Source organism: the organism of the source record quoted next, unplaced genomic scaffold (assembly GCF_019419815.1).
Source record: "Pyrus x bretschneideri cultivar Hongxiangsu unplaced genomic scaffold, Pyrus_bretschneideri_v1 Contig36, whole genome shotgun sequence".
Taxonomy (NCBI): domain Eukaryota; kingdom Viridiplantae; phylum Streptophyta; class Magnoliopsida; order Rosales; family Rosaceae; genus Pyrus; species Pyrus x bretschneideri.
This window is the reverse complement of record NW_025999679.1, coordinates 185586-193900: the sequence shown is the minus strand read 5'-3', so window position 1 is coordinate 193900 and position 8315 is coordinate 185586. Positions and strand designations below refer to the sequence as shown.

The 8315-nt window shown below is 33.0% G+C and overlaps 1 protein-coding gene across 1 annotated transcript; it reads left to right on the top strand.

Moving 5' to 3' along the window:
• The first annotated feature begins 3839 nt into the window (after positions 1-3839).
• On the top strand, positions 3840-5643 carry LOC103948657 (plasmodesmata-located protein 2). The gene is made up of 3 exons (XM_009359698.3): positions 3840-4808; positions 5106-5216; positions 5352-5643. Exons 1-3 carry the CDS (start codon positions 4025-4027, stop codon positions 5357-5359), a joined length of 903 nt encoding a protein of 300 aa, XP_009357973.2. The 5' UTR covers positions 3840-4024; the 3' UTR covers positions 5360-5643.
• The last annotated feature ends 2672 nt before the right edge of the window (positions 5644-8315 follow it).

Genomic DNA, 8315 nt, shown 5'->3' with positions numbered 1-8315 from the left:
TGTAAAGGAAATGGAAGAAGTCCGAGAGAGAAGAAAGAGAGAAAGGTCATGGAAGTGTGGTATGGGTGTGGGTGTGTGTGTCCTGTAGAGTCAACCCCCAAAAACAACAAAACAACACCCCACAACACTAGTTAACTTCCAAGGGCATTTTAGTCTTTTCGCACCTACAGTACAAATAATCCAGGACGGGCTGTCACATGATGAATGTCTAGGTCTTAGGTCTTGCATTTTTTTTCATTTTTTCTATTTTCATTTATTTATTTAAAGATATATTAGAGTTATTTAAAAAAAAAATTATGGTTATTTTGGGAATAATGGTGGGTGTGGAAATAACATTTTACTTTCTTAATTTTTTATGGTGGGTGAGATTATTATGTGGGTGGGAAAATAGGACAATGTGGTTGGTCTAGTAGCACTCACAACTAAAGAGAAACATCTCTAAAGGAGATATCAAATTTTAATCATCAAAATGATAGTTGATAGCTTATGTGGCAATTTGACATTTTGTACAATATTTTGCTCCACCCGATATGTTAAATAATAATATCATTTAATAAACTTTTTATCTTTTTGTGGAGTTCAATGATTAAGGCAATCATTCAAATATTTCAAAAACATAACAACATTTATTCTATATTATATTAATCTATTAAAATATTATTTAATAAATTTGACATCTGTTGCCAAATTTAACATCAAAAGACTTTGCCTTCAAATGATTCAGCGCTACCTAAGAAATTGAAGGCTTGGTTGGAGAGAGTTTGCAACATTTTTTACTGTTGTATGCCTACATGATAATTTTGACATCTCCTTTAAAAATGCTCTAAAATTCTTTTCATTTGGCGGTTAAATTCCTTTCTTTTAATAAAATGCCAAATTGTACAGCTATACGCTCCCCTTGCATGCAATTTTAAATTTCATAAAATCTGCTACAAGACACAGGATAATGTGAACAGCATAAAGAAATTCAAATGACAGCATGAAAACAATAATATTTCTTAAAATAATGTAGATGGGAGCGATCGTATTACTTTAATTACATAATCACCTTTTTGGTATAGCAAAAGATCCATCTTACTTTTTTAACACGGCTTGAGATAAGTCAAGGTGTGAATTGAAGTGTACACTTTCATGAAAATTGCCGGAGATATCACATTTTTGTATCACTTTGGTATATTATTTTATATAATAAGTGATATATACATGTTATATCAATTAATGATTTTATCTCATTAAACGTTGGTTGTATGCATCACTTATCATATAAGATGATATACTACTTAGTATAAAAATGTGATATCTTTAGCATTCCTCTAATTATATACATACTAAAAAATGGTCATATAGTGTTAATATTAATGTATAGTAATTTTTAATTAAATAGTGTCATTTTAGTGGTTTATTAAAATGCCTTGTTTGTCTTTTTTTTTTTATAACTAAAATTGGATGTCTTGCTTATTTTGGATTTGACTAATTTTTTAAAGGATAATTTTTCAACAATGAATTTATTAAAATCAAACTCAAATCATGCTCGCAAAGTGTATTTCAAATAGCGTAATTTCACTATAACACCCTAGGTTTTCATCTAATGATTTAAAATATGCATGTAAAATACTTGACATGAAAGCTGGAACATTCTTGTGTTATGTTATATTGTTTGGTGTATATTTTCGCGTCACATTCAACTTTCAAACAAGTAAAAATTGAGGCAATAGTCATCGTTTAGTTATAATAATTCGATATCAAATTCAATATTCACGAAAGTCGAACATATCATATTGACTACTATTTTTTATAATTGTGAATTAGGGATGGACAAAATCGATACTCGTTTATCGCAAAGTACCTATTAAGCAAGAGATTTCCAAGTAAATTGGTTAGAAATATTCATTCTTACCCTCAAAGTCCAGAGTTTGATTCTCTAATTCTACTAATAGTCCTTGTACAATAATAAAAATTAAACAATTTTTTTTAACAAACGATATTATTTAACTAAGAGGGTGGGGGAGTGGACTAAACCTGACAATGAGTTAGCAATAATGTGGTTCAAATTCTTTTTTGGCAATAATCAAACCTAAGACTTCTCAAACACAAATAAAGAGAAATACCATATATCTTTTGTTATATCTAATTATCAAATTCAGTAAATCAAACGTAAACCAACGATCATAATTAAACAAGAGTGAAAAATGAGAAAGCACGCATTTATCATTTCTCATGATTTAATACGGTAAGTTATTTCCAAGTGACTTGCCTCCAAATTAACAGAGTCATTTTCCAGATATCATATCGTAGGCAAAACATAAAATAAGGACCGTCGATATCTTGGACCCCACGATCTACTTTATACAAAAAGCCGATGGAAATTTTTTTGTTGATTTTTATTTTTGTTATTAAATTCGAAGGATATGTACAAAAAGCCGATGGCAATGCTATTAAATTCAAATGTACTTACTTCTGCAGTTACTTAAAGGATATGCACTCCCCGGTCAAAGTTGATAGCTTTCTTCCCCCCAAAACCCCAAAACCCCAAAACCTTCTTTCTTTGAACAGAACAGGGAATATTTATTCTCGAGATTTTTTTTTTAACAAATAATATTATTTCTATTAAATAATAAAACATTCATTATCAACTAAAACTTTATGAAATTACTAGTTTAACAATCTAATTAAAATAGAACATGAATAAGAAATATGGGGCAGAAATGTAATTTCACACAACTAAATTTTGTTGTATTTTTTTTTTCAAAACCTCACATACATGTAATCCTAACATATCTCTAATTAAATAATAAAAAAATAAAAAAAAATAAAAACTTCTCACTCCCACATTCTTTTTCAATCTCTTCCTTCTATTTCAAAAACAAAATAAAAAATTTTCTCACACACTTTGTGTGTGCCTATATGCTAGTTTATAGTAAGAGAAGATGATTGGTTTAGCTTCACAATGAACTAATAATAATGTGGTTCAAATTCGTTTTGACGAGAATCGAATGTGGTACTAAGTGGTGAGATTATTATTTTAATTTAACCATTTTGTTCTCATTCTCTTCAAACATTTAAATATTCTCTTAAAATAAGGAAGTTTTAACGAAAAGTTCACGGTACTGTTCACTTTAACGAAAAATCACATTTTTACACTAAAAAGTCAATCATGGTACTATTCACTTTACTTTTTATTTTGTCCTTATGATTAAAATTGAAAGTTTTCAAGTATTTTTCATTAGTTTTCTTTTAAAATAAAGCTAACAAATGTATCCTTTCCATAACTTTAATTTAAGATTATTTTTAGCTACGACTCATGAAACTCAAATTTTATTTTACTTTGTCTTTTGTAATAAAAAGTTATTGTTTTACACTTTGAAATTCAAAATTTGGTCCACTTTACTATGTTTCTGTTTCTTATGTTAAATTCGCTCAATTTTGATCATATTTTGTCACCTAAAACTCAAAAGTTGTCATTTTAATTCTGTTAATTTTGTTCAAAAATTGTCAAATATATTGATATGGATTAAAAATACATATATGAAGAAAAATAAGCTATTATATTATTATTTTTACCTATTCACGTCAACAATTTTAATAGCTATTTGACAAAAGATACGAAAATATAGTAGAGCAAAAAAAAAAAAATTTAAGTTTCAAAAAAAAAAAATTGTGACTTTAGAAATAAGTGGTACAGTTTAATATATTTATTACTCTACTATCAATTATACAATTGTACCTCCTGCACCCTGGTGTAAAAAAAAAAAAAAAAAAAATGATGCCCCTGGCCCCTGCCATGTACTCAGAAGTAGGCCAGCCAAGTAAAAAGCACCACCGCTTCCAATTCAAAAACCAGAAACCCAAAAACCAAACCCCAAAAAAATAAAAACCCAAATTTGTTCTGCAGAATAATTTCAGTTTCAATCACAAAAGCTTCAATCTTTACTCTACCCAGCTGGGTAGTTTCCAAAATTATCAAAAACCCATCTCAGAACTCCCAAGAACTGACATGATTTGATCCAAAAAGTGAAAACAGCAGATGGGTTTTCTTTCAAAACCTGTTTCCAATCTCTCCCTCTATCTGCTTCTGTTCTTCCTCTTCAGTTTTGAGCTCATCGCAGCTGCTGAATCTGCCACTGACATCACCTCCTTGGTCTACAAGGGCTGTGCAAAGCAGACATTTTCAGATCCAACAGGGGTCTACTCCCAAGCCCTCTCAGCCCTCTTTGGGTCCCTGGTGCAGCAGTCCTCCAAGGCCAAGTTCTTCAAGACCAACGCAGGCAGTGGCCAAACCACCATCTCAGGGCTCTTCCAATGCAGAGGTGACCTCAGCAACTCTGACTGCTACACCTGCGTGAGCAAATTACCCCAGATGTCTGACAACCTCTGTGGGAAAACCATTGCTGCTAGGGTTCAGCTCATTGGATGCTACATGCTCTATGAAATCTCTGGTTTTGCACAAATTTCAGGCATGGAAATGCTGTACAAAACCTGTGGGGGCACAAATGTGGCAGGGTCGGGGTTTGACGAAAGGAGGGACACTGCCTTCAGTGTTTTGGAGAATGGGGTTGTGAGTGGCCATGGATTTTACACCACAAACTATCAGCAGGTTTATGTTTTGGGGCAGTGCCAGGGCGATGTGGGCGACTCAGATTGTGGGGAGTGTATGAAGAGTGCGGTGCAGAGAGCTCAGGTTGAATGTGGGAGTGCAATTTCTGGCCAAATCTATCTACACAAGTGCTTTCTTAGCTATAGTTATTATCCTAATGGGGTTCCCAGGAGATCATCCTCTTCTTCCTCATCATCCTCCTCATCTTCGTCAGGTAAAACGCTAGTAACATTCTGAAATTTCGGATTTTGGGGCTAAATTTGCTTTCTTTTTTTTACAAACTTGTCCAATTTCTTATTAAGTTGTCACAAAGAGCGGCTTCTTTTGTTTTTGTTTGACAAGACGATGTTCTAAACTACTCTAATTTTGGAACTCGATGCAATGAAATAGCTTTTGCTTAAGTTGGATAACTTTGATTTAGTGTTTCCATCTCCAAGAATGGTTTGATTTCTGTATGTGTAATTTATTGGTATTTAATCTGATTTTTTGGAATGTGGTTGATTGATCTTAGGGTCAGGGAATACAGGGAAGACAGTGGCTATAATTTTAGGAGGAGCAGCAGGAGTTGGATTTCTAGTCATATTTTTGTTGTTTGCCAGAAATTTGTTGAAGAAGCATGATGGTATGTAATGTATATTACACATCCAAGAACATGGAGATATGCGTCTTCTTTCTGCTTTTTTATTTTTTTCAAATCTTAAAACTTTCTGATTCCAAATTCTAACCTGCCATTGTTGGATTATGTTATTCTGTGCAGATTACTGATAGAGAGGGACATATGGGTTCTCAGGATTGCAAGCTTGTTTCAAGGTGGAGATACTTAAGGAACATTTTTTTTGTTAATTTTTATCCTTTTTTTTTTTTTTTTTTTTTTTTTTTTGGTTAAATCTTATTTCTACTTTCAATAGAACAAAATAGGGTTTTGTGGTGGATGGATTTGTCAAACACAAAGTGAGGAAGGAGGATTAATGTGAGAATGATCCTTTTTTTGTTGGAAAAAAGAAGACAATACTTTGGTATCTTATACACCATAAAATTTGGCCATTAAATATTTTGATTAAAACTTAGTAATTAAGAGTTGACGATTAAAAATTTAAGATACATAAGATATACTTGGAGCACGATAAAAATTTCGAGAATGACAAATCACAGAAGAAAGAGACAATGGGGGAGTAACAGATTTTGGATTCTTGCTTTATTTATTGTTTTTCACATGTTTGTTTGTCCCTGATGGGTCATGTGGGTATGTTCGTCTCTTTATTCACACTTCTCCAGCAGCCCAATCTTCACAACTTTTATGCTTTTTAGAAAAGTATGCTACTTGCATCTTCTCTCTCTATCTTTTAGGTCCCTCACAGAGTACAGAGGATTTATTTATTTATTTTCTCAAAATTGTTTAAATTAGAGGTTTATTTTTTTTTTTTACTTTATTTTTTTTTTTTAAATTAGAGATGTTAAAATCACATGTATGTAAACTTTAAACAAAAAAATATGTATATATTTTTTGAAATTAAGTTATTGCCTTTAACTTTTTGTTACGTTATAAAACTAAATAGTATTTTCATCCTTATTTGGTTGACAAATAAGATTATATTAATATGTAGTTTAGATTTGAATTTCATTTTTCATGTTTGTTCGAATCTGTAATGACATACAACACACACGCAAAACAGACTACTTACAAATTTCCTTTTTCATGTTTGTTTTAAGGGAGCTGCTAGACCCATCTTACAATCTTCTTTCCCCACCCCACTCAAAAGGTAAAAAATAAAAACACCATTTTCCCAGATATTCCTAAACTATCCCTTACAAAGAAAATTAGCCACCACTACACATCCACCCACTCAACGGCAAGCAACTCCCTTCTAGTCGTTAGCCAACTCTGTCTCTAATTTAATCAAGACTACAAGGATGAGCAACATCCTCGGTCGACCTTGTAGTCGCTCTCTGCAATTACAACTCAAGTAGAGGACTAATCGTAGAAGAAGGGTATCAAAACCACGTCAATTAGATGAACTGAGCATAGTTCCACATGGATTGTTGAAACTATAAATGGGTATGAGAGAAAAAAAAAGAAAAAGAGTAAGGTTTCTTAAGGTAATTGTAATGGGCCTATGGTGTTTGATGAAGATTTTGAATGGATGGGAAGGAATTGACATAAGAGATGAGGAAAACGGTGGTTTCAACTTGGTTGGTGCTGTGTGCAGTGGTTTCAACTTGTTGGGCTCATGTTTTTGTTCCTTCTATTTTCAGAATTTAATACAAAAACAAAAGAATAAAATAGTTAAAGATAGCCTTATAAGTCATTTTGCAAAAGGTTAGAGTTGTCATTAAAAGTATCATTAAAAAGTGGGTGGAGAAATAGTGTTGGTGGGTGGGTATATCATCTCCTTTGTTTTAAATGGGAGAATTTTAACGCAAAATACAGTGGGGCCGACGATAAGTCTTATCCACTATTTTTTTTATGGAAAATAAAATTAATTAAAGAGAGAAATTTCTAGTACAACCATTTCCAGTACAATCAAATAGAAAAATATTTCTAGCAATAGTGAGTAATGACCTATTCCAACTATAAGTGTCATGTATCGAGTGGCCAACACAAGTAATGACGTTGGCAAGAAAATTCGCCTCGCAAAAGACATGCGACCACGAGATAAAAGAAAAGGAACTGGCAAGAGTTTGATGTCGTCAATGGTTGTCCTCAACCGCCAAGGTGTACTATATTTGTTCAAAATGACATCAATGATAAGCTTGGAATCTCCTTCAACACACACCTCCTTAAAATCTTTGATCTTTGCAAATCTCAAAGCATTACGAAGAACAAGAGCTTCAATAACAGAAACTTATGCTTTCTCCAAGATTACGGGTGCCAGCCACAATAAGTGAACCGTTAGCATCTCTAATGACAAAACCAGCAGCAGCCTTAGGACCCACCACCTAGCCATCAAGATTAATTTTGAGTTTAGGTGCATGAGGTGGCCTCCACTTGATAGTTTGAGATGAATCATGAACATGAGTTACATTCCAGGTTCGAAATGATCTTAAGTTTTTATTGGCAAGGTAATATTGTTTGCCAACTGTAGCAGAAACGATAGGGACCCTAGCAGGATGGGCCTTGCAATCACGGAAAACAAGATTATTTATATCATTCCACACTTGCCAACATGTTGGAAGAGCCTTACTAGATCGAAAAGTTCAATTCATCATTCGCACTTAGCTGGGATAGCCAAGAAATCACATCTGAAATCTTTGATCCTCAATTTGCAACCAGGTGGCCGATATAACAGAGAACTCGCCATTAGCAGTAGGACCTCATATAACTTCATCCCGCCTTCCCTGCAACAGTAGTGAGATACTACAATTTTTTCTTGCAATGTCAATATCCAAACAGCTCATTAATAAGGTTTTGTTCCAACCATTGTTCTCAATAACATCACTAACCCTCATATTCCATCAAGCCTCAATCTACGTGATTCAAGTAAGAGATAAAATAGAGGGAAAGCAAAACCCAAATTATGGATCCAAAACTGAATTGTCATTTCCCACTATCCATCTCATACCTTTTAGAAGAACATCTCTATAACTCAGCACATCCTTCCAAGCCAGAGAGTGGTGTTGCTTTATTTTCGCAGTAAATAGGTTTTCATGTGTTAAATGCTTTTGTTTTACAATTTGAACCAACTAATTTATCTGTATCGGTGATAATCTTCCATGCTAGCTT